Below are 24,990 nucleotides of genomic sequence, written 5' to 3'. Positions count from 1 at the left end.
TTGGTGACATTTTGCCAGCATTGTGGATGACCGTGACCCAGGGAGTTATCAAGGAAGGCGATAGTTTAAGCAAAGCTAACTGAAGCCTTCTAACCCTTTGGGATTTGAGAAATATGAAATTCTGTGGCTTGTTTATAAAATGCGGTGATTAAACATGAATTTATGACTTTCACAGGTGGCTGCTACCAGATACTGACATCCAAATTGTATTCAAGGGAAGTCATTAAAAAAATTAATTAATAGCCAGGCACCACTGGCTCTAGAGAACCTGTAATCCCAGCCACCCAGAACACTGAGGTCTGAGGATCAAGGTTTGAAGATAGCCCAGGCAGGAAATTCCATGAAACCCTTACCTCCAATTAACTACGAGAAAGTGGGAAATAGAGCTGTGGCTCAAATGTAGAGCATCAGCCTTGAGCAAAATAGCTAAGGGATAGCACCCAAGCCCTGAGTTCAAGCCCAATACTAACACAAAAAGAATACTTTAGGTTAAATTAATTCAGGCTATGAAAACAACATTGAAGATAACTTTCCAAAGAAATAGTCAGAAATTTCGATAACTGTGGGCCTCTTGCCAAAGTTCACCTTAATGCCACCTTGCTCTAAACTTGAATAGATTCTAGAAGTGCCAAAATTTGAGTGTTGGTGGATCCGTTTTGGCTTTAGAACAAGGAAGTTTCAATATCAATGGCTGTGTCTTTCCACAAAGTTGCTTTAGAACTTCACCAATTAAAATATCTCATGGGAACCTCAGCTTAAACCAGAATCTGCCTACTGTGTAATAACAAAGGTCTGCATTACTTTCAAATGCAAAGAGCAATTCACTCTTCATCCATTCTGCAGTTAAACACACACACACACACACACACACACACACACACACACCGCACAATTCTGCTTGTATCTCAGCTTTGCATGTGATGGTTTAAAAACAGTTCTGTATTTGGATCAGTAGCCAGCCTTATGGCAAGAATCAAATGAGAATCTACAATCTGAGAGATGACATATTCTTCTCCCTCTCCTCCTCCACAATTTTAAGCCTCATCTCCTTGTTTGTTCTGTGAGATTCTCCATTAAGAAAGACTGTGAGTTGAAATCAAAAAGCATCAACGTCACCCAAATCCCTCTGCATGCTCCCTGAGTTTATTCTTCCCAAGGTTGAGGATGGAGACAGGGAGGTCATTGGGTCTGAGTGGTCAAGCCCTGTGACACTTAAGAGAAAGTTTGAGGAGGTGGTATTGACTTAAGGAATTACCCATGAGGAGAATGACATTGTGGTAAACTTTATTAATGTAGAGTCAAGATAAGTGCTTTCCTATGCACATATGACCATATAAGCTGATGATAGGTGAATGAATCCCCAAGATAGGGACACAAGAGATTTTATCTTTCTTGCTGTTCTTGTTAATGTACTTAGATTGTACTATGTGATTTTTTTTGTTTCTTTGTATTTTCGTCCCTCATTGTATATCCCTTGTTGTCACCATATTTGATTCCGATGTCCTACATCTTGTATGTACATTTTTCTAATTTGGGGAGGGGAAGGGAAATAACAAAATGCTGAAATAAGGATACAGGATGATCCATTGTAACAACAAGATGTACAAGACACTATGTTGAAAATAAACTTTACAACTTTGTGGGGAGGGGAGGTGGGGAGGAAAGGGATGGTAGGAGAAAAACAAAGGAGGGAGTAATAATGCTTGCTAGGAAACGTACTCATTACCTTACTCATGTAACTATAACCCCTCTGTATAGTATTTTTACAATTACAAAAAGAAAAAAAAACACTGCTTGCATGTTATGCAGGAATCTTTTCTATCTGGCAGAACTCTCAAGACAGTGTCCAAACACAGGCCTAGTTGAAGGGTGGTTACTTCCCACGGTTATGTAAGTGGGGTGTGTGTGTGTGTGTGTGTGTGTGTGTGTCCCTGAACACACACATGATAAATGTTCAGGGCACAACACATGCTCATACTCATCCAATACAAGGTGTTGTAGGCTCCTGGAACTAACCCACTCCCAGACTAAAGGTCTGAATGAATGAGATTAGCATAGAGTGGTGGGTGTCCCCTTGTCCCCCTCTTTCTGACCTGCAGTGCAGCCTAACTCTTGACTTGGTCATTTTGCCTGCTTTTGTCTTCTTTCTCTCTCTTTTCTCAAATACAAAAACTTTCACTCTTACATTAGATAAATGAGGTACTTGCTTAAAATAAATTCTTATAAATATATCAGTGCTTTTAAATAAGGAATTATGTCATATCAATCAGTAATTAATGATTTAAAATAAAAAATGTACAATATTTATTTTATATGAAGTAAGCCTAATCATCCTTTGGACTTTGATTTGAAAGTCCCTTTGTTAGAGGTTTGTGCTTTAGGTCAAAGCATGGAAAAGACATAGCTCAAAGCAAATGGAGACTGTAATAAAATCTTACAAAGCCCAGAAGCAATGTCTGATTATGCTATAATTTAGACTTGCTATTATTAATGTATGGTTTTTGTTCGCCTTTTTTTTAACTGAGATAGTCTTCATCTCCTTCAGGAAAAAGAAACTACAATTACCCTCTATTAAGACAAAATAAAGGTTCAAATGAAAGTAATTAAGATTTTATTAAAGAAATTTTAATAAACCAATTACTGCTCATGAATATGGATAGTCTCAAGCAAAAGAGCCATGCTAGGTCTGAAATAAAAATAAACTATCTTTAAATATATTTAGTATACATAATTAGTTATTTAAATGTCTTTTCAACTAAACTTACTGTCAAAATTATATTTGGAACAGGAATAATTTTATGCTGATAAAGGGAAGCTATTGAATTCATGTAATTAAAGGAAAGATACTATAAAGCAATTTTATTGCAGATTATAATCTGAAAGAAATTAGCATATCTTCATTGGGTAAATTAAAATTTGCTAATGACCATCAACAACCACCTTACGAAAACATTTTTATGCTACCTTCAAGTAAGAATGAGTAGCTTGCTACAGATGCTAAATACTATGGTGAATTAAGTCTATTCCTTAGTTTTCTACTAGTTGAGAGTTTAGTATTACCTTTGCTAATGTAGAATTATCAGACTTAATATAAAGAAATTTACCAAGCAAAATACTAGAGATCAACTGTCTAATGGTAAATTGATGAATGTTTCTCAGCAGTGTCCCTTTTCCACCTTAGCTACAAGTAGAATTTGTGTAGATTAAAGGTATAACATACCAGTGAAGTAGCATTTTTACATTCTTACTTGGGTTTGTCATTTGTAAGAGGACATTGTGCATCTTCTATTTATTCTGTCAAGTCATTATACCCTCTCACTTCCCTGTAACACAGAAAATGCTCCATGCTTGGAGATTGTGGCATTCCACCACAAAGTTAATTCCTGTTTTAATGCAGCACCAACGTGGAGAATCAGAGAATATTCTGTAAGCAGCAGGTGCTGTGTGCTGAGTTTTTCTGTGTGCCGTGAGCACACGGACATGGGTCCACTGCCCTCTCCATGCTGCAGCCCTGCAGCGGGAAGGAGCAATGTGTAGTGACAAAAAGAATCAACCAGTAGTGGACAACCTGAGTTGGAGATAAAGGTCTCTGCTGAAAATTCAAATGGGAAAGCTGACATCCAGTGTGTGGGAAAAGCTTTTCTGAGTTTAGCAGTTAAAGAGCCATGTGGATGACAGAAGGATTAACCATGGGAAGGTCTGGGGAGAGTGCTTCCGATTGAGGCTCCAACAAGAGGGAAGGGCCTGTGTGCAAACAAGCTGCGGGGCCGAGTTGAGGAATGAAGGCCCCTGTAACAAGTGTGACTAGAGCTCTTGAAATGGATGTGCCAGATGATGGACTGATAGATCTACTCCTGGGGCATAGTAGGTCTTTAGTATGTTGGAGAGAATAACTAAATGGATAAGGGAATCTGCAATTCAGGGGGGAAATGATCATAATCATATTTTAAGGTAATTTCCAGGTCCTAATTCCCAGAGCCTCCACATGTTATCCTCAATGGTGGGACTAGGTGGGATTAGGCTTCAGGAATCTTTGTAGGGTTGGCTTGATTGGGGTTCAGTATAATCCCAAGAATGCTGGGGAGGAGAGCAGAATTTCAGGAAACGTGGCCTAGTAGTCAAGCTCGGATGGCTGCCAGACCTCAAGCCCAGGAGTGCAGCCAGTCACCAAAAGTTTGTCAAGAGAAGGAAACACATCCCTGCTCCAGTCTCCAGCAGGGGTGCAGCTCTGTGGGCCACACATGTTTGTGTGTGTGAGAGAGAGAGACAGACAGACAGACAGAGAGAGACAGAGACAGACAGAGAGACACAGAGAGAGAGAGAAAAGATGCAGAGTTCCCAGCTGTTTCTCTACTGACTCTACTTCAAGACTGTCTTTGTATGCAAATAATCTCCCCAGACTAACTTTTTTTTGCCAGTCCTGGGACTTGAACTCAGGGTCTGGGCACTGTCCCTGAGCTTCTTTTGCTCAAGGCTAGCACTCTACCACTTGAGCCACAGTGCCACTTCTGGCTTTTTCTGTGTATGTGGTACTGAGGAATCAAACCCAGGGTTTCATGCATGCTAGGCAAGCATTCTACCACTAAGTCACATCCCCAGTCCCCTTCCCCCCAGACTCAAACTCTGAGTTTTTTCCCTCATATGATTTGCCAAATTGCTCTAAAAAGCATTCCACCATGTCATAGCCACTTCGCCAACTCTTCATCAGGAGATAAGAACATTGTCACTGCAGTTCCAACAGCTCTGGAAACGGAGCTATGTTGGGCTACAGGTGCATTGAAAGGGAGGACCCAGAGATATGGTCACAGGTGGTACGTTCATTAAAATGTTACACACACACACACACACACACACACACACACACAGAATCAATGAATGAATGTGAACTCAAAAGCTTCTCTCCATGCTCTGAATGATGAGGCAAAAACCATATAGTTAATTAACTATATTAACTCTATTAGCTAATTAACTCCTATTAATAGGAGTTGTGGGAGAGCAAGGGAGGCAGACATCCGGTGAAGAGTCTTCTTTCCTCCTCTCACCACCTGTCCAGTGGCAGATTCATCCTTTTGTTTTTCTTTGATTTTCATCTCTTCCTTTCTCACCGTCTTTTCTGCTCATAGAGAACAACAAAAAAATGTTTTATTATCATAGACTAACTTCAGATTCTTTAAGGGAATTGTATGTATAAGGATACCTTTACAACTTAGGCGTCTTTCACCAAAGCATAGTACTCACATTTTAAAACAGTGATTTTCAAACATCAGTTTTCATATACTAGTATTTTCTAATCAGCATTTGAATATGGAAAATCAGGATTTGAAAATGAAAAAAACATGTTTTGTTTCTGTATGGAATACTCAGAAGAACACACAGAAATACATTGACGTGATATTCTTCAAAGCTATCCTGATGCAAGGTAGAAACTGCTTTTTTAATATAAAATTTGCTATCTTAACTTACTACCTTTTTATTGTATTCAGTACACACAATGTTAAAATGGACTATGTAACTTGTGGGCAGGGATGGAAGGGGAAGATGGGAAAATGAGGCAAAGAGTGACATTGCTCCAGCGGCATTGTACTTACAATGTGACTTATACAATTGTAACCCCTTTGTACAACTCCTTAAAATAATTTTTAAAAAAAAACCAGGCCTACTTTATTTATTATGTGTTTTTTAAACTGAAAGATCAATTATTTTTACTATACCAAATAATATTTTTATGTAACTCAAATGAATGAAGGTAACTGTTTTGATCATTTAAATGATTAAAAAAAAATCAGTAAAGTAACCTGGCACCTATGACACATACCTGCAATCCTAGCTACTCTGGAGTCTGCAATCTGAGGATCACAGTTTAAAGCCATCCCAGGCAGGAAAGTTCATGAGATTCTCATCTCCAATTAGTTACCAGGAATCTGTAGGTGGGGCTGTATCTCAAGTGGTAGATCCCTAGCTTTGAGCAATAGCTCAGCGACAGCACCCAGGCTCTGAATTCAATCCCCAGGATTAGCATCTCCCCCCCCCCCCCACACACACAAACTTAGTGACACATCTTCCAAGATAAACACTTAACACTTTCATATCTCATTTTTAAGAAGATAAAATCTATCTCTAGTGTGTATGTACTGATACTAAGGCTTGAACTCAGAGTCTCATGGTTCTTGTTAACATAGTCCACTCAAGACTGGCACTTTACCACCTTAATCATATCACCAATCATAATTGGCATTAAAAGTCTCACATGCTTCCTGTCAGAGCTGGCTTTGAACCACCATCCTCAGACTTCAGCCTCCTATGTAGGTAGGATTATAGACAGAAGCGATGAGCACCTGGCAGATAAATATAGTTTTAATTTTCCTATTGTTGTAGGTCAATCCAAATCAGAATATACTTTGAACACCTTATTGTGCCAATGAGTATATTTGTTCATTCATTTTAGAGTTCTAAATGCAAGCATGTACACAAAGTACATGGAAAATGGTCAGTACTGAGGGCTGGGTAAGCTTCTGTCAAGGACCAGATAGCAAATGGTTTAGACTTTTTGGAGCATATAGACTATCGCAAACAATCAGATATTTCTTTATAGACAAAAGCAGACATAGAAAATATATGAATGACCAGGCATGGCTGTGTTCCAATAAAGCTTTATCTGTAAAAACAAATAGGCTAGATTTACTCTCAAGTTAACTCTCTGCATGAAAGGCTACTTTTATATATGCTAGGCACTGTCATTTATACGTTTATTGCACTCAAATAAAATTCTCTGTAAATGTTCCTCCAAAAGATAGTTGAAAGAGTTTATCTCCAAAGTCACATTTTATAGAACTTTATAGCCACCCTGTTAGATATTTATTGTCATTAGCAATCCGAATTGTATTATGAATGTCTTTGTTTAGTTTACCATGTGCAAGATAGGGAACTAGTTAAAAAATTAAGCGAGTCTGCTCCACACATTTTATTTATCATACAATAAATAAAATTTCAGTTGGTTAAAATAGATCGAAAGCTTGTTAAATAAGCTAGAAGTCAGTTTTCTGAAGCTAAACAGACACCTCTATTCCTAGTTTCTGTGTATAGTCCTTCTTTATGTGGAAAGAATTCAGAGGCTTTCAAGAAGGGAACTCATAACAATTACTTTACAAGCATTTTCAAATGACAACATAGTATACCTGCAGTAAGTACCATGACCTTTTCTAGAGTTAGACTTGTTTAGAAAATGTATACCAAAATGTTTGCTTTTGCTCTGTCTATACAAATTACTGTCACCCCTCATCCATTGCAAGGGTGCCTTCCACACTGTTCTGTTCCCTTTGTGATCCCTCAAGGGAGAGCATTCTGTAGGTCTTCCATGAGCATTACTTTCAGAGAAACAGTGTCAGTGTTCAAGTTGCTTCAGGAGCCTTTGTTATCAGGTCTGATGCTGGTGTCTCATAAGGGTCGTTTGTGAACAGAAGACAAGTGGAGGCAAAGCCCACACAGGTAGACTGATCTTGGCTAGAATTCGGGCATATTGTTTTAATACTGAATAGTGTCTTAAAGGAACAGAAATTTAGCCACGCTGCAGTGGCTCATACCTGTAATCCTTGCTATTCAAGAGGCTGAAGTCTGAGAATCACAGTTTGAAGTCAACCAGGACAGAAAAGCATGCGAGACACTTACCTCCAATTAACCAGCAAAAAAGATAGCAGACTAGGTACGGTTCAAGTAGAAGAGTGTCCACCTTGAATGAAAAAGTCAGGTGAAAGTGTGAGGCCATGAGTTCAAGCCTCACTACCAGCACACACATGCATGTGCGCACGCGAGCGTGTACACACACACACACACACACACACACACACACACCATGAAACCTGGTAAGCAACTTCAATGAATTCTCCACTGTGGTTACAATGTAGAGAATTGATGATCATGGCACAGTTCCTCTGCTTACTGATTAGACTTTCATAGCTCGGTCATATGCTACAGAAGTTCTAAAGTGAAAGCAGTGGGACTCCCTCTCCCACATGGTCTCACTCCATTCTGCTGGTGCCTTAGCTCCAGTAAGGGCAAATAATTGGAGATGGAAAAGAACCGGTGGCCATCCAACAGTCTCCTTGTGTGTCTCTTGCAGGAGTCCTCTGGAACCTCTCATCCTGTGATGCCCTCAAAATGCCAATCATCCAGGATGCCCTGGCAGTGTTGACCAATGCGGTGATCATCCCGCACTCTGGCTGGGAGAATTCCCCTCTTCAGGATGATCGGAAAATACAGCTGCATTCATCACAGGTGCTGCGCAATGCCACTGGGTGCCTAAGGTCAGTCTGTGGCCCCAGGGCCTCCTCCCTGCCCCTCCCCCTCATTCCTTCCTAGGACTCTTTAATTGTGGTGCTCTAGAAGATCACACTGTTCTGCAAATGTTAATGCTGTGTTTGTTAACTCAACTCTGATATTCATGGAGTTATCGGGTATAAACATTTCTAATTACATATTGATGAGCTATAGGTATCTACTACTACCCTATACCTTCACCAGTGCCTACGTATTTAACCTGATTTCTTTGGTCTAGGGCAAGAAGAAAAATTCCAGCCCCCAAAGCCACTTCCTTTAATTGAATAGAATAGTTCATAGTAATTTGGTGTGCTGTCACACAGGGAAAATAGTCATGTGGAGGAAGCAGAAACATGTCAGGGATGGAGTAAGGTCAAGAGGAGGGAAGGAAGGCAGATGAATGGAGAAAGGAACGTGGGCAAGTATCACCATAGTATTCAATGAATGCAGAGTGGAATTCACATGACTGAACTGGAATCAGGTCGATTGAAGGGATGGGTTGGGTTAGGAGAGGTGAGGGAGACTGATGCGAGGGGTGACATTGATCGAGTCGCATTGTACTCTTACACTGACGTGTTGAAGTGAAACCCTAACTACTTAAAGATCATTTGAAAACAATTAACAGCCTGTAGTCTAGTTGCATCGGGGAGAATCCGTAACATGCATGTAGAGATATAGCCAGCTTACATCACTTGCTACTTTTATTGTGTTTTTTATTAATTCACCATGTGACTGCCAGAGTCTATGCTTTTTTAGAAATGAGTCTTCAATGGACCGTTGTGTTAAATATTTTTAAAATAATAAAAGTGCTAAATAAATGGTAATTCTTTCCTAAAGCATTTTGCAAAACCATCTCCGAGAAGGAAGTCTATTGAGAATCATCTTAGAATCATCTTTATGACATGTTTAATTTTTACTCTTCGGAAAGGAAGTAATAATCAAAATAGTGTTCTCTAGGGCCTCTGCTCCCAAGGACATTTTGTTTTGGAAATAATCTACTGGATGAAGCACATGCCACTTTGGAGGTCAGAAAGCGTTTATTTAAAATGCCTAGGCAAGTCATCTGTATTTCAAAGCTTAAATGTCCAGAATTGCTTTAGGTAGGCTGGCTCAAGTTGCCATTTCTCCTGTGGTTGATTAGTTTCTAGGTATGAAAATGAGTCTCTGCTGAGAATGACCAAAATCACCTCAGTGATATTAATAATAACGGTCTCATGAATATGCATAACGATGTTTTCAGCCTCCACTCTTCAGGACATCTGTGGGTGCACAAACCTCTGTGCTCAGAGTGCAACAGAGGATCAGCCCCATGCGTTCCTGCACGCACTCACCGGAGAGAGGGGAATGCACTGAGAATTTTGTGTTTCCTCCAGGTCACGAAATAATAAACTTGTTACATAATTTCTCTGGACAGTCTCTACCATAAGCCAAATTTATAGGTCTCCAAACGACCATATTGTAGCATCCATTTTATGACTTCTTAAATTCTGTTATCCTACAGAAACGTCTTTCCACAAGAATATAACTCTTCCAAAGCAAAAAAGAAACCCTGTAGGCATTTCTGATTTTTGCGGCCTGATTTGTTTGTTGAAGGTATTTCCATGTACTGTAGGTAGTCCCCCACCTTCAGAGCATCTGTCATCTTTCCTAACAAATGTCTACAACAGCGGTGCCTCTTTGTCAGTTGTACAGGAGAGTCCGGGAGGACCTGGGCAGCTCCTCAGATGACATTCTCCATGAACTGCTAGTAGCATGCTGTGCCTTGAGGTTTGCCTTCAGGATGTAGGGCACAGCCATGATGTACATATATTCAGCATGATGGATGGAGAGCTCAGCCACTGTCTGTCACAGGCCCCTTTGTCAGTCCTGTGGCTGAGTTTGAGGTCTGGAGTGGGACATAGAGCCAAGTGAGATCAGGGCAAGGTGAACCTCGCCCATTCTCTATTCACCCACAGACAAACTCCGCCCTTGCTAGTGACCTAATGATGCCGGCTAGAGCTCACTACAGCTCAGGAAGCAAAAAATAATGAAATAAAATAAGACATCTACTTTAGAAAGAATTCATTGTCACCAAGTCAGGTTTCTTCAGCAGAGACACAGGCAGGGTGAGTGACTTCGCTCCTTTCTTTATCCTGTGAGTGACAAAGCAAAACCTTCAATAGCGAATGAAACTTTAACTCCTTTTTTTTTTTGGTGTGTGTGTGGGGGGTCCGGTTGTGGGTCCTGAACTCTGGGCCTGGGCGCTGTTCCTCAGCTCTTCAGCTCAAGGCTAGCACTCTACCACTTGAGCCACAGTGCCATTTCCGGCTTTTTTCTTTTTGCTTATGTGGTGCTGAGGAATCGAACCCAGGGCCTCATGCATGCAAGGCAAGTGCTCTACCACTGAGCCACCTTCCCAGCCCCACTTTAACTTCTTTAATTCACTCAACTTCTTCCTTTCCACAGAAGGAAAGACAGGTCTTCCTTCCTTATTTGAATGCATGTATGATCATTTCACCTCCATATACAGGGTTGACTGGGAGAGGAAGAAAACAGGCCTGAAAATGGGAGAAATGAATTTGTGAATTAAAGACTCAAGGGATGTATAATTTCAAGGCCTTTCATTTTTCTCCCAGGGACACTTTAGTCACATGTGTCTACATCATGATTGAAGGTTTCACCTGTTAGTATATGAGTTCATTTCCATTCTTGGTTTGTGCAGTGACCCCTAGATCTTCATTTACATTAAAGAAACTGCTTCCTAGCTTGCTTCTGCCTTTGAACATCTTTGTCCTGGTAGCATTTGTTGACTGAGAACAGTGAGCCAGAGGGGAAAGGGCAAACGACCAGATTACGGCTTCTGCCCTTCAGAAGTAATGCCCCAACATTAGCCCTGGCATAATACCTCTGCCACGTTCATCCTGTTGAGTAGGAAGGAGGAAATCTGAGAAAGGAATCACTAACTGGTCCAGATCATCCCCATTCTACCACATAAAGAAAACATACAGAGTTATGTGATATGAAATGCTTAACAGAGCTGTGCTTACAACAACATACAACAAGCCAGGTACCCATGGCTCACACTTGTAATCCTAGCTACTCAGGATGCTAAGATCTTAGAAGCCAGCCCCAGGCAAGCAAGACCATGGGACTCTCATGTCTAGTTAACTACCAGAAAGCCAGAGGTGGAGCTGTGGCTCAAGTGCTAGAGTGCTAGCCATGAGGAAAAATGCTCAGTGACAGCACCCAAGCCTTGAGTTCAAGCCCTAGGACCAGTGTGTGCGTGCATGCACACACACACACACACACAGCAACAATCAAACAACCATTTGACATAGTAGCTCTTACTCTTCCCGTGGTTCCTTCACCTTGTTTCTTGACATTTACTGAGTGCTCTCCACTTGATTGGCATTTTTATTTGCCTTTGAACTAAAATGTTTTCTTCCCCTCCCCTCTTTTCCCATCATCCTTTCCTGAGGCCTTGCTGTAGTTTGGATGTGATTTATTCCCCAGCATTTCACAGGCTGGAAACTCTGTGGTGATGGAGAGGAGCTGGCCTTTTTAAGCGGTGAAGCCTCCTTGGGAACTTGGATTCGCAGGACATGCCTCCAGCAGGGCCCCTGGATCGTTCCCTTGAGATTGTTTTACACAAACAGTAATCCTGGTCTCTGAATCCTTCTGGCTTCTTGTCTCTCCATGTTACCACTTCCACTGACCATCTGTCATGAGGCCATCACCAAAGGACAAATAGGTGGCACTTCCCATCTGTTTGACAGTAGTCTTTTTTTTCTGTATGAAGTACCAAGAATCAGGTATTTTGTGATTTCAACAACATCAAAAAAAAAAAAACAGATTAACATGGGACAAAATAGATGGTCAAACGATTTGAACAAAGTCACTTATCCCCACCCTAAATCTTTAGTTAGACAGTCAGAGCTATGGATGCTATTTCTTTAAACTTAAGACTGTAATTTTAAAAATATCCTAGACAATAACATTGATTTTTTTCCCAATACTGAGACTTCCCTGTTCTTTGCTTGATCATTTTAAGATGAGCTTGTATTTTTGAGGTTCTTCCCATAATATTTTAGTATTTTATATTTTAGTATTATATATAGAAGATAGAATATAAAATAAAACTCTCTTCCTAGGAGACTATTTTCTAAACTACTGTGGCTTATCAGTCCATAAAAGAAGCAAATGGCAAGTTAAAGTAAATTTGTCATATCATTGGAAATCATTACTCTTGATATTTGCTCTTGGTGGAATGCAGACTTGTTTGTTTCATTTCAGGATGAGAAGCTGAGATTTAGAATTTAAGAAATTACTATTCTAAAAAAGATTGCCTTTTTTATTTTTCAGAAAAGAAAGTCATTTTCTAAATGCAAATTGTACTGCTCTTAAATATCCTGAAGTTCAGCAGAGAGAAATTTGAGTAAAAGAAGGCTGTGCTTTAGGAAACCAAAATCAGGCTTTAGAAAACTATACAGTCTCATGAGATTCTTCATTTCTTTCATGCTTCCTTCAGCAGTGGACACTGTAGAGCTTTGACCCTGGCTCAGGATGGGGCCAGCCTCATGGGGTCACCCAGTGCCTTTCCCCAGACAGGGAGGGTAAACCTTCATGAAAAGAATCAGAGCATGTTGACATAGTCAAAAGTTAAGCACATGTGAAATAGGAAATGAAAAGTTAATGCCTTTAGTCCTTTTCCATTTAAAATTCACTTTGGCTGAGGAAATAGAATTCTTCTCAATCAGATCTATCTATTTGTTCCTGAAATACCTATCTGTCACTGAGGAAAAAGACTAGAAATGGGGGAAGAGGCATCTCTTTCGTTGGATGAGCCCATTGATAAGAATGCTGGGGACTAGACTGTAGGACCGGACAGTGGTTGTTAGAGATGTGAACCATCAGGACCTACAACAGAGAAGGACTCTAGGTCTAAGCTCTGCCTTTCACTGACCCACCCCTTCCTGCTCCACCCCTTCCTGTCCCATCCCTTTCTGTCCCACCCCTTTGCTCTCTGCTTCACACATCTTGCCCCGCCCCTTCCTCCTCCTCTGCCCCTCTTCCCTGTCCACATACTCACGCTCTCCTTTCTTTTTTTTCTTCTAAAATATCTTGCTCCAGTTCTGCCACATTCAAGCTATTTTTAAAATTAAAAGTCAGTTAAAGTATGATCTAAAATGAAAGTGTCAAAATGCTAGAAATGTTGAGAACATTAGTATGAGTGAGTTATTCATTAATCTTTTCCTTCTTGGTAATAAGTAAAATGACTTCAGATATAGCCTGCATCCACCTGTTCAGCACTCTAAATGAATTCAGTTTTGTTCCTGTGACTGTTTTGCTACACCGTGGGTCATCATGTTCATTCCTTAATCTTTGGCCAATGTATCCTTCACGTTGAACTGAAACAACCTGAAGACTGAGGCGAGAAGTCAGCTTGACCAGACTGTGGACCAGCTCATGGCCAAGGTCTGTGAGATGTGTTATAGAAGCACCTCCTCAAAATTCACGTCCACCCATTTCCTCTGAATGGGACTTTAATTCATGTCCACTCATTACCTCTCAGTGTGACCTTAATTCATGTCCGCTCATTACCTCCGAATGGGACCTTAATTGGAAATAAGGTCTTTGGAGTCATGATGAGTTAAGGTGAAGTCATGCCAGATTTAGGGTGGGCCCTAACTCCAATGAATAATGTTCTTGTAAGCAGAGAGACTGTCAGGTGATACACAGTGAAGACACCAACACAGGCAGCCATGAGAAAGTGATACAGCCTCAAACCATTAATGTGGGGAACTGCTGGAACCGCCACCAGCTGGGAAAGGGGGTATGGGTTCTAGAACCTTCAGAGTGAGCTCAGCCCTGCTGACGCCGTAAGGGCAGACTTCTAGCCTCCAGAATAATGAGAAAATACATTTCTGTTGTTCTCAGCCACACATTTTCTAATGCTTTTTGTGACAGCCCCAGAAAATGAAGCAGTCACCCTGGTGAGAAACAGACAGGGAGTGCAAGGCCAGGGTGCCATCTGAGGACACGGGGTAGGGAGGAGAGTTAGTAAATAGCTCAAGACAGGCTGCCTGTCGCCAAGAGGGGCCCACACCATGGCACAGACAACCCAGGTACGCATCTGCTTTTGTCTGTGCAAACGGCCACTCCCTCCATAGATAGAAAACCAGCGACTGTTCAGAGCTGGCCTTTGAAAGTGCGGCGGTTCCCTGTACGTGGATCTGATTCCTGCAATGCTCACTGCTGAGTGCACTTCACAGGCCCTCCTGATGCTGAGCCAGCTTCCACATATGGCTTGGATTTATCTCACGTTAAGGACAGTCAGAACTCATTCTACTTCCACACAGGCAGCATAACATGATGAAAACACCATTTCTTGGTATATATACACAATGGAATTTTACTCAACCATCTGGAAGAATGATATTACATCATTTACTAAGAAATGGATGGGCCTGAAAAAAATCATGTTAAGTGAAGTAAGTCAGCCCAGAGAGACCAAAGATGAATTTTTTTCTCATATGTGGAAGCTAGAATTAATTTGTACATGTACAAGTAGACACTTTGAGTTTGCATGCAAGTGTACACAAGTTCATTAATGGAGATAGGGTGTTTTCAAAGGAGAATTTAAGTGATGTAATTCCTTAGAAAGGCTAACTCACAGTCCAGCAAAATGATTACCAGGAAATGGGTTCTGGGAAGGTAGGGGTAGGATCAGGGAGAGGAGAGGGGGAGCAGGGTAGAAGAATGAAGAGAGGGACTGGGAAGGTGGCTCAGTGGTAGAGCGCTTGCCTCACATACATGAGGCCCTGGGTTCGATTCCTCAGCACCACATAAGCAGAAAAAAGCCGGAAGTGGCGCTGTGGCTCAAGTGGTAGGGCACTAGCTGTGAGCTGAAGAGCTGAGGGACAGTGCTCAGGCCCAGAATTCAAGCCCCACAACCGACAAAAAAGAAAAAAAGAATGAAAAGAGGAGTGGGGGAAATGAAGTCATAAAATTCAATGCATAGCCTATGAAATTCAGAAAATTGAAGGAAGGGGTGGGGTGGGGAGAGATGAGGAAGACTGATGAAAAAGGTGACATTGATCAGGTACATTACATTTGTTACTGATTTGCTGAATGGTTAAAAATAGTGTTTTGTTTTGTTTTGTTTTCTGGAAGTTACTTCCAGCAGCCAAGTACAAGAATGACTGACTTTTGGCTTTACTGTGAAACACAATAGTGTTTCCATTTATAATATCACAAATCAATATCCTAAAACTCCCTATCATGGCCATTATCATCCTTTCAGAATGAACTTTAGGGAAGGCCTTACCGAGTCAACTTATTCTCCTTTTAATCTAGCAACTAGCTCAGGAAGACAGCTGACTCTGCTCCACATTGCTGCATTTCATTTAGTCATGAGTCTTTTCCAGGACTTTATCTCTAGCTGAAGCATGGGCGTAAGTCTGGCTTTGTAACCTCCACAGCTCATTTCCCAGGCCTGCCGAGTGGTTTATTTATTTTTATTATTCTGTTCCCACTTCAGCATCTTGTCCTGAAGGACAACAATATACAACTCTAATTTTTCCATCTATCTTTGTGTACACAGAATGTTATTAAGCCTGTCAAAGGAACTGCACTGTGCCTGTGCTTATGAGTATAATTAAACTCAGACCCTCAATTAGTCATTTTAACCCATCTAATGGATGCGTGCTTGGTCCCACCGAGCCACTGATTCCACAGTGACCTTGAGAAAATGTGTCACAAAATGCAGCAAGTGATCATCACACAGTGGCTGGAAAACTCTCAGGACATTTATTAACTAGTTTGCATATTAGCCACCGGTAAGAAGAGAAAATATTGCTATCTTTATGTGAAGGTTGTGCTTCTATTCTTCGCCTATTTAAAAGAATCTTTCTTAAAGAGTTTATTTTTTTTTTTACAGAATTAGAGATTGAACTACTTGCTAGATAGGTTCTTTTTGTTTTGTTCTGTTCTAATATTGTACTGGTCCTGGGCCTTGGCCTTAGGGCCTGGGCTCTGTTTCTGAACTTTTTTTTGCTCAAGGCTGGCACTCTAGTAATTAGTTGAAGATAAATCTCACAGAATTTCCTGCCTGAGATGGTTTCAAACCGTGATTTTCAGATTTGAGCCTCCTGAGTAGCTAGGATTACAGCATGAGTCACCAGTGCCCAGCCTAGGTAAGGTTTTTGAGTCATACCTCCAGCCCATTTTGCTCTGCTTATTTTTTTTTCTGGTCCTGGGGCCTGAACTCTGGGCCTGGGCTCTGTCCCTCAGCTCTTTGCTCAAGGCTAGCGCTCTACCACTTAAGCCACAGTGCTACTTCCAGCTTTTTCTGCTTATGTGATGTTGAGGATTCAACCCAGGGCCTCATGCATGCAAGGCAAGCACTCTACCACTGAGCCACCTTCCTAGCCTTCTGCTTATTTTTTAAGCAAGGTCTTGTTTGCCTGGACTGGCTTAGATCACCATCCCCTATTTTCTCTTCCCAGTGCAGCTGGGATGACAGCTGTATGTACCACCATCAAACGTAGCTTTTCCTGTCAAAGATGTGGTCTCTGGAATTTTAATGCCCAGGCTAGCCTAGAACTGTGATCTTGCTCATTTCCACCTTCTAAGTAACTAGCATTATAATACTGAACCACTGGTGCAAGCCCATTAAAGAGTAATGTTTAAATATTGTATGTAGCCCATTAAAGAATAATGTTTAAATATTGTATGGGGAGCTCTGGACTGGCCTTACCCTTGCCTCTACTATATGAACAGCATGTTTTAACTGCCTTGCGAATTCATTATCTGTGTTTCTGGACAAGAAAAGGACTTCATCTTTGAGTGTAAACAGCATTAGTACTCAACTTAAACTTGTTACTCTCCTCTTCCCACACCTTTGCTTCTAAAGCAGAGAGCCTCTCAATGAGCAGTCATTCACTCCTGGCCTGTGTGTCTGGTGTGGGTGTGACATGGCTTTCTTGAGTCATGCCTCAGCAGTGAAAGTCTGCTAAAACGAGAGGGAATACAGTTCGGGGCCCGAGGCGGGGTGGGGCGGGGGGAGGAGGCAGAAATAGGGAGTCTTAGCAGTTGAAGTCCATCTCAGCAACCCTGCAGGTGGCAAGGCTCAAGCCAACCACAGTGTGTCCCAACACTTTTACCAGCAACTCAGTCAGGAGGAGATAGTGTTTGAACTTGTTTGTCTGCTATGACAAATAGCACCATGGACTGCATAGTTTCAAAATCAGAGATTTATGTCCTCCCAAATGTGAAGCCAGAAGTCTGACAGCCAGGTGTCCGCAGGGCCAATTCTCTGAGGCCCCTCAGAGAATCCCAGGCTGTGGACTTGGCTGCCTTCCCCTGTGTCTTCACATCGTCTTACCTCGGGGCATCTCTGCCCAAATTTTCTCCTATTATAATGACATCAATCAGGTGCATCTTCAACAAGGCCATTGTGCATGGCTCTACGATAGTACAGTATATAATTCAATTTATAAATATAATACATATAGTTTGATTACTTTTCAAAGACCCTTCATATCTAGTCACATCCCTGAGTGACAGGGTTAGGACTTGCAGTATGAATTTTAAGGAGACATAAGTCAGCCTAGTGCAGTACTGTCATAGTTCACTTGCACTGTTTGTTCTCACGTTGGGAAATAATTTTTAATAAATCAGCATTCTCATAACAAGGGCATGATAACTTGTATGAAACAGACTCATTTTTATAATATAAATAAAAATTATAGGTATTCTACACAAAAGACTAACATTAGCTTTTAGTCTATTTCCAAGTGGAAATGGTCATAAAATCAACTGATAAAGAATGTCCCACATACAGGTTGCCACTTTCCTATTCTTACTTGGAGTGAAGGAAGAAGAGAGAGAGAGAGGAAAGGACAGAGGAAGGGAAGGAGGAAAACGGGAGTTGGGGGAGAAAAAAAGATGGTAGGAAAGAAAAGAGATGGAAGAAAGTAACAGACAGGAGGCAGGGAGAAGGGAGGAAAAAGGGAGTGGGATCAAGGGAGGAAATGAGTGAGGAGGGAAGGAAGGAAGGAAGGAAGGAGGGAGGGAGGGAAGGGGGAAGGGAAGGAAGGAAGGAAGGAAGGAAGGAAGGAAGGAAGGAAGGAAGGAAGGAAGGAAGGAAGGAAGGAAGGAAGTGGGTCTGTACCTTAGACTCTTCACAGAATTTCATAAGACCACTGGAGTTCTGGAGCCCAGTCATCCATTAAAGTAGTCCATATATAGTGTTTTACCAGTGCTCCTGGCTGGTAGCATACATGGGAAATGAAGCATTAGCATCAAGGCAAACGCAGAGATGGATTTGGGGACACAACAGCCAGGTTCCATCAGTCAATGAGGGTCTTACAATAAGTAATCAGAGTGGGACAATCCCATCGTGGAACAGAAGTCTAACCCTCCTCAGCATATAGCACAGGATACCATTTATAATGAGGAAGTTGCTGGGTGAAATCCAAACAAAAGCAGGGAGTTATAGCAACTGAAAGTTTTGTTCTATCTATCCTGTGCAGAGCTCTGTAGTAGGTATGGGCTAGCAAAGAGAAGCATGACATCATTAACATAAGACAGTCTGATACACTGGACCTAGCTGCACTGGGTGTATAAGCTGGGATGTTTTCTTGATTAATGACGAAAAATCTTTTAGAAATAAGCACAGACACATTTTCACAGCTGATTCATTCCCTCTAACTGATAATACTTTCTTTGTACTTTTATTTAAAAAGGGATTTTGCATTTTCTTATCTTTTCTATTAGTAAAAGCCCCAGACAGCTTTATTTTTCAATTATTTCAGAAGACCTTTCTGACTCCCAAAGGGACTAAATAGAATTGTGCAACGTTTCCCCAGCATTTCCATGTCATGAAGTAGTAATGTCAATCATTTCTTCCAATGCACTCTTGCTGTTTTCCTTGACTTGGAAAAATGAGAATCTAATGATTTCACCTTAACTATAAATGATTAATATAAATTACCCCATCATGTTATTCCATATTAAAGTTCCTGCTACTTATTTCTGCACATTTTCATCTATTTAATTATGAAAATTTATAGGCTCGAAGTAAATCTTGTTTTAAATTACATATTTTATAATTTGGCTGTAAATATTGGCTTCTATTAAGAGGACAAATATTAAATTTTATATTTTCTGTGCAATCAACCATTATTCCTATTAGAGTATGAATATGCAGATCTTCCTGTTAGTATGAACAAATTACTTCCTTTTAAAAAATTCAGTGAAGAACATTAGCTAATGCCCAATTATTATGCCATGATATTTAATATTTATTCCTATGTAACACTGGATTACAGGATGTTAGCTGCTTGATAAGTAAAATAGTAGTCCATCCTTAAAATCCTTCATAACTTGCAGATATTAAAAATATAAGTTTTCTTCCTGCTGTCTCCCAAATTACATGACACTGCAGAAAGACCAGGTTCCCTGATGAATCAAAGGAGTCTGTTCAGCATAAATTGAAGGAAGAGCTCACCAAACATTTTTCCCATAGCCCTTACACACTATACATTTGCAGTATTTTAACACATATGTCTGCACACCAACCTCTCCCTCCCTTGTTAAAGTAACATTATGTTCATTTTTTTAAAGTCAGCATCTTATGAATCCGGACAAAACATCCAAGGTGATGGGCACACCTTCCAGAGGAGCTCTGTATCTGTGGCTCTGAACCCCTTAATAATGCCAAATGAAGGTTCTCAGGGAGGGAGACACAACCAATGCTAGCCACAAAACACTCCGTTCAGAGGTCAGACTCCTAGCTGCCATCTTGTGACTTTAGAGTATCCACACTGTAGCCATGTCTCTTGATTCTATTATCCCTCCTCCTCTTCTCAGAGTCTCACCAAGAACATTTTTCCTTGGTTAGCCAAGTACATTTGGAAAAAGCCTCCAGAAGCCACTTCATTCTCCTGGGCCCTCATCCCTGGACTAAAGACCTTCCCATGTGTCAGTGTGTCAGAGTAGAGCACTCCACATGAGTTCTTTTGCATTTTTTAAGGCAAAAGCTGCTGGGGAGTCTTAATTCCCTGGCCTCCTTCACATTGTTCCTTGGAGCTGTGATATGGAGGCCTGAGGGTGGGCTCTCTGAGTCCGGATTGCTGGGGTGACAGGGGGAGCAAGGGGTACACAGAGGCATGCGAGGGGACTTGTGCGATTGCCCACCTGGGGCCAGGCAGGTGATGGGATTGTCATCTTTGCATAACATGTTGCTCATCTAGAAACCAAATTGGGAAGCTCTCCTGAAAGTAAAGCTCATTTTTACTCAATTCTAACCAGAAAGTCCCTCTTCTGAGCTGACAAAAGCTTCTAGAAGCACCAATTAAAAAGTTTTCCTAAAGTAGAAAAGAGCCAACAGGCAGCCCCGGACAGGTTTCATGTTCTTGTATCTGAAAGATTTTTTACAAAGAAGCAACCTTTAGTCATAACGGGTGGGAACGGCATGGCACACTTCCACACTGGATGGTGGGGACACAGCTTTTTCTATCTGTGCCCTGAATTCATCTGTCAGTGGTTCTGTCTGCTATATAACAGGACAGACTCCCCAGGACTTCAGAATAACCTCTCGTCCTTCAAGATTGTTCCACAGCAGTACAAATGCATCATTATTCCCATTAATTAGCTCTGCACCAGCAAGGAGGATACACTGACTGGAGCTAATGAATTCTTACAGCTAATTACATTTCTCTTAAGGTAACTTATGGCCAGAAAGTAGCTGTGTTAGCACAAAGGTTCTGCGTGAGAATGGCAATGCCCAGGAAGGGGCAAGCTGCTAAATCATCCCTTGTAAGTCTTCATAATCATCCTATCTGGACTTCCCTGTCTACAGATCAGTGTTTTTCTTTGGGGTTACATTTTACCTGACCTCATTTTGGACCAACCATGTAATTGCTAATTGCAGCCTAATTTATATAAACAAAACAAGGGTCCTGCGAAATGAAAGCACAGACCTCAGGACTGGGTACTGCATGTTCTGATAGTGTTTGTTCTGCACGAGTTTGGGTGACACTCCACGCCCAGCCCTCAGAACTGGGTACTTCATGTTCTGATAGCTGTCTGGTTTGCATGAGTTGGAACAAATGGAGTAAGAAAGAAAAAAGCAATGTGATCTTGCGCGGGCTGCCAGGAGGCGTGGTGTGTGGGGTCTTGAGTCCATCCTTTGCTGACAGGAGCTGAAGGGCAGACTCTGCCCTTAGCATTCAGGAAAGCAGCGCAGATCAGTTTCTTTCTAGAGCAGAAAGGAACTGTCCTTGTTTTTCTTCTACAGCAGCACTGTCATCAGGGCTAGCAAACATGATTAAATGTCATTTGTCCTTGACCCCTGTCGCTCCTAAGGAGCTGAAATAGATAAAAGGAAACAACACATCCCAAATCTGATGGAGCCCAACGTCCTGACACAGTAATAAGCTTACAGAGGAACTGATGCTGGAGTTTATTAGGATTTTCCAGGGCTTATTCCTATTTGAAGGGAGATCATTGAGCCTGTTTATCCCCCTGCCTCCACTGAAGCCAGCAGCCAGCCTCTGGGTGACAATCCCTCTTAGCACCTCCCTTGGGACTCGAGTGGGATCTCTGTTCAGGGTGGCAGTGGCCAAGCTCTCCCCCTGCCCTCCCTGGAGCAAGGATGCTGTGGGAGGAAAGAAGGTCCCCTCGCTGTTAGCCTCCAGACTTCTTCCTCTAGGAACCTGACTGAGCTGTGAAGAATTTTATTCAGGACAAGTCAAATGCCATGGAGCGCAGATGATGGAGATCCCATTCATCCCGTCTCTCTGAAAGTGAGACCAACAGGAAGCAGAATGAGATCTCTACCCGAGGGGGCGCCTTAGTGACTATCATAGCCACCCATTTCCTAGGCATCTCCTTCCTTCCTTCCTTCTTGCTGTTTTTGTTCTGTTACTGGGGATCGAGTGCTATTTCTTAGCTTTTTCACATAAGGCTGACACCCTACCATTTGGGCCACAACGTCCAACTATTTTATGCTTTCTTGGAGATAAGAGTCACACAGACTTTCTAGCCCTGGCTGGCCTTGAACTGTGATCCTCACATCTCAGTCTCTAGGGTTACAGGTTACAGATCCCTTCTTTCTATCCTTGGTTTCTTCATCTTCTTGGAATTGGTTTTCGACTTTGTAGAAAAAGAGTTTATTCATTAAGCTCCAGATAAAATATTGAATGATATGTAGGCGGCAATATAGGCCTTGAATGAGCAGAAATTAAGGGGGGAAGAGATGGGAGGAGTCAGCCATGGATTGCATTACAGACTTTCTCTCTAATCTTCTGCTCATTGCAGAACCAGAGAGAAAGGATCAGTGAAGTTTTATACTGTCCAAAACCATATGCGAAAGCTGTTCACTCCCCAAGCTGTCCTAGGGAGTAAATGCTACTTTGATCCCTTACAAGTGGCTATCAATAGAAATAAGCATTCATTACATAAGATCAGGATGTGTCCACGGTAGCTTAGGGATGTGCGCTTGGTGCATTCCCCTCTAACATTCAGCTCCAGACTTCCTTTCTTCTGTAACAATTAGGAGACAAGAATTGTGTTTGCTAGCCGGGCGCCAGTGGCTCACGCCTGTAATCCTAGCTACTCAGGAGGCTGAGATCTGAGGATTATGATTCAAAGCCAGCCCAGACAGGAAAGGCCATGAGACTCTTATCTCCAATAAACAACTCAGAAAACTGGAAGTGGTGCTGTGGCTCAAGTGGTAGAGCGCCTGCCTTGAGCTGAAGAGCACAGGGACAGCACTCAAGCCCGGAGTTCAAGCCCCACGACCAACAACAACAACAAAAAAAAAAGAATTGTGTTTGCTGACCTGAAGTCAATCACCAAGTTGTGAAGCAGTCAAACACCAAGTAGCCATGCATATTAATTCCTTGACGGGAGTTACCCATGGAGGAAAACGTGTTCCCACTGACACTGCCTGCTGCCTTCTGGACACCCCGCTGCAGACACAGCCAGCCCAGGGCACCGGCCTGGTTTCTCTTTTTGCCTAGTGAGAGTTCATCTTTACTTTTTCAGCTTGCACTTACTTCCAGTGTTTGCTCTTTTATTTACCACGAATCCTCAAGAAGGAACTCAGAGCCCTTAGGAAAGAGGTCGAGTCAGTCATATCAACATGTAATTATAGTTAATTACTGTGACCTTTTCTATTATTGTATCCACTAGCACTCAACAAAATGAAAAAATAACTGTCTTCCGAGTGCGTGCTTTTAAAACAATCAAACAACACAAAAGAAATCAAATGAGTCTTTCTTCCTTCCCTCATCCTAACCTAGAGAGGTAAACAAGCTAACTACTCATTGTGTATATTCCATTGTGCATGGGTACAGTGTGTGTGTGTGTGTGTGTGTGGTGTGTGTTTCGTTGTTGTTGAGGCTTCCTTTCCTTTCCTTTCTTTTAGTAAGTAATTTGAGTATGCATCGATTTATTTATTCATTTATTTTTGCCAGTTGTGGGGCCTGAACTCTGGGCCTGGGCACTGTCCCGCAGCTCTTCAGCTCAAGGCTAGCGCTCTACCACTTGAGCCATAGCACCACTTCTGGCTTTTTTCTGCTTATGTGGTGCTGAGGAATCAAACCCAGGGCCTCATGTATGCAAGGCAATCACTCTACCACTGAGCCACCTTACCAGCCCCAGAGTATGCATCAATTTAAATCTGAGTAAACATTCTTTTCAACACTGTACAGTGATAGATTGCCTTATACATTGCAGGAACTTCGAGTAGTGACTACAGTTCCAGATCCTTCCTTCTACTGCATAACTATAGTTCCAGATCCTTCCATCCATGGCATGAAAACATGTTTTGTGATGAAGAGAGAATATGTTTTCCTCCTCTCCTTCTTTCCAGGGCATTCCCAGGAACTAGAAGTCTTGACAGATATAGTTACAGATCTCCCCTTGGTATTTAGATTTTATAAGCAACTCTAAACTTTATAATTTTTTAGCACATACAACGTTGTAAGACAGTATCAGTATATGGTTTGTAAACACAATCATTAGAATTAAAAGATTAGAAGGTTAATCCAATTAGTAACAGCCAGAGATCTACAGTCCCTCCCTTCTCAGGCCCTGGACAGGGCTGGCCATGCCTATAACTCAGATGAAGCTCTTAGGATTGTTCTGCTAAGATATCCACTGAACCACTGTAACAAGTGAACTCAAAGAAGTCAGCGCATTTGCAGCACTTACATTACTTACAGAAAAACAATCCCTAAAGGTATTCTGCCCAGCAATCTGAAAGTACATCACCTTACTGGAAAAGTGATTTTGCAGATGCAGTCAGGGACTAGAGGTAGGAGATTATTGCATGTTAATCTGCCTGGGATGTTTAATCTCATTAACTTTCTCTGGAGAATTCTTCAGAGAGATCTGAAGCATGAAGTATTCAGTACCATTGCTGGTACTGAAGGAGTCATTCCACAAGCTGACTGAGGACTGCCAGCAGCCACTGGGAGATGGCCTCAGCTCACAGCCAGCCCAGAAATGGGGCGTCAGTTCACAGGGAAGTGAATACTGCCAGTTATTGGGATAGGGGAGCCATGCCTTTTCCCGCAAGGCCTCTAAGATGGAATTTAGTCTTGCTGAGTCGTGGCCATGAGCCCTGAAGACCTCTACTGGGCTTCTGATCTGGTAGGAAAGAGAATCATAAGAAGAAAGATGTAG

At 41.7% G+C, this 24,990-nt stretch overlaps 1 protein-coding gene across 2 annotated transcripts in view; it reads left to right on the top strand.

Moving 5' to 3' along the window:
* Positions 1 to 24,990, top strand: part of Ctnnd2 (catenin (cadherin-associated protein), delta 2) — a 349,057-nt gene that overhangs the window by 172,970 nt on the left and 151,097 nt on the right. For both annotated transcript variants that reach the window (XM_013013886.1, XM_013013885.1), the window contains exon 6: positions 8,117 to 8,300. In XM_013013886.1, coding sequence (XP_012869340.1) covers positions 8,117 to 8,300 — 184 coding nt within the window. The remainder of the gene's footprint in view (positions 1 to 8,116; positions 8,301 to 24,990) is intronic.

The sequence above is a fragment of the Dipodomys ordii genome, unplaced genomic scaffold (genome assembly GCF_000151885.1).
Source record: "Dipodomys ordii isolate 6190 unplaced genomic scaffold, Dord_2.0 Scaffold21, whole genome shotgun sequence".
NCBI classification, from domain to species: Eukaryota; Metazoa; Chordata; class Mammalia; order Rodentia; family Heteromyidae; genus Dipodomys; species Dipodomys ordii.
This window is presented reverse-complemented; position numbering and strand designations above follow the sequence as displayed.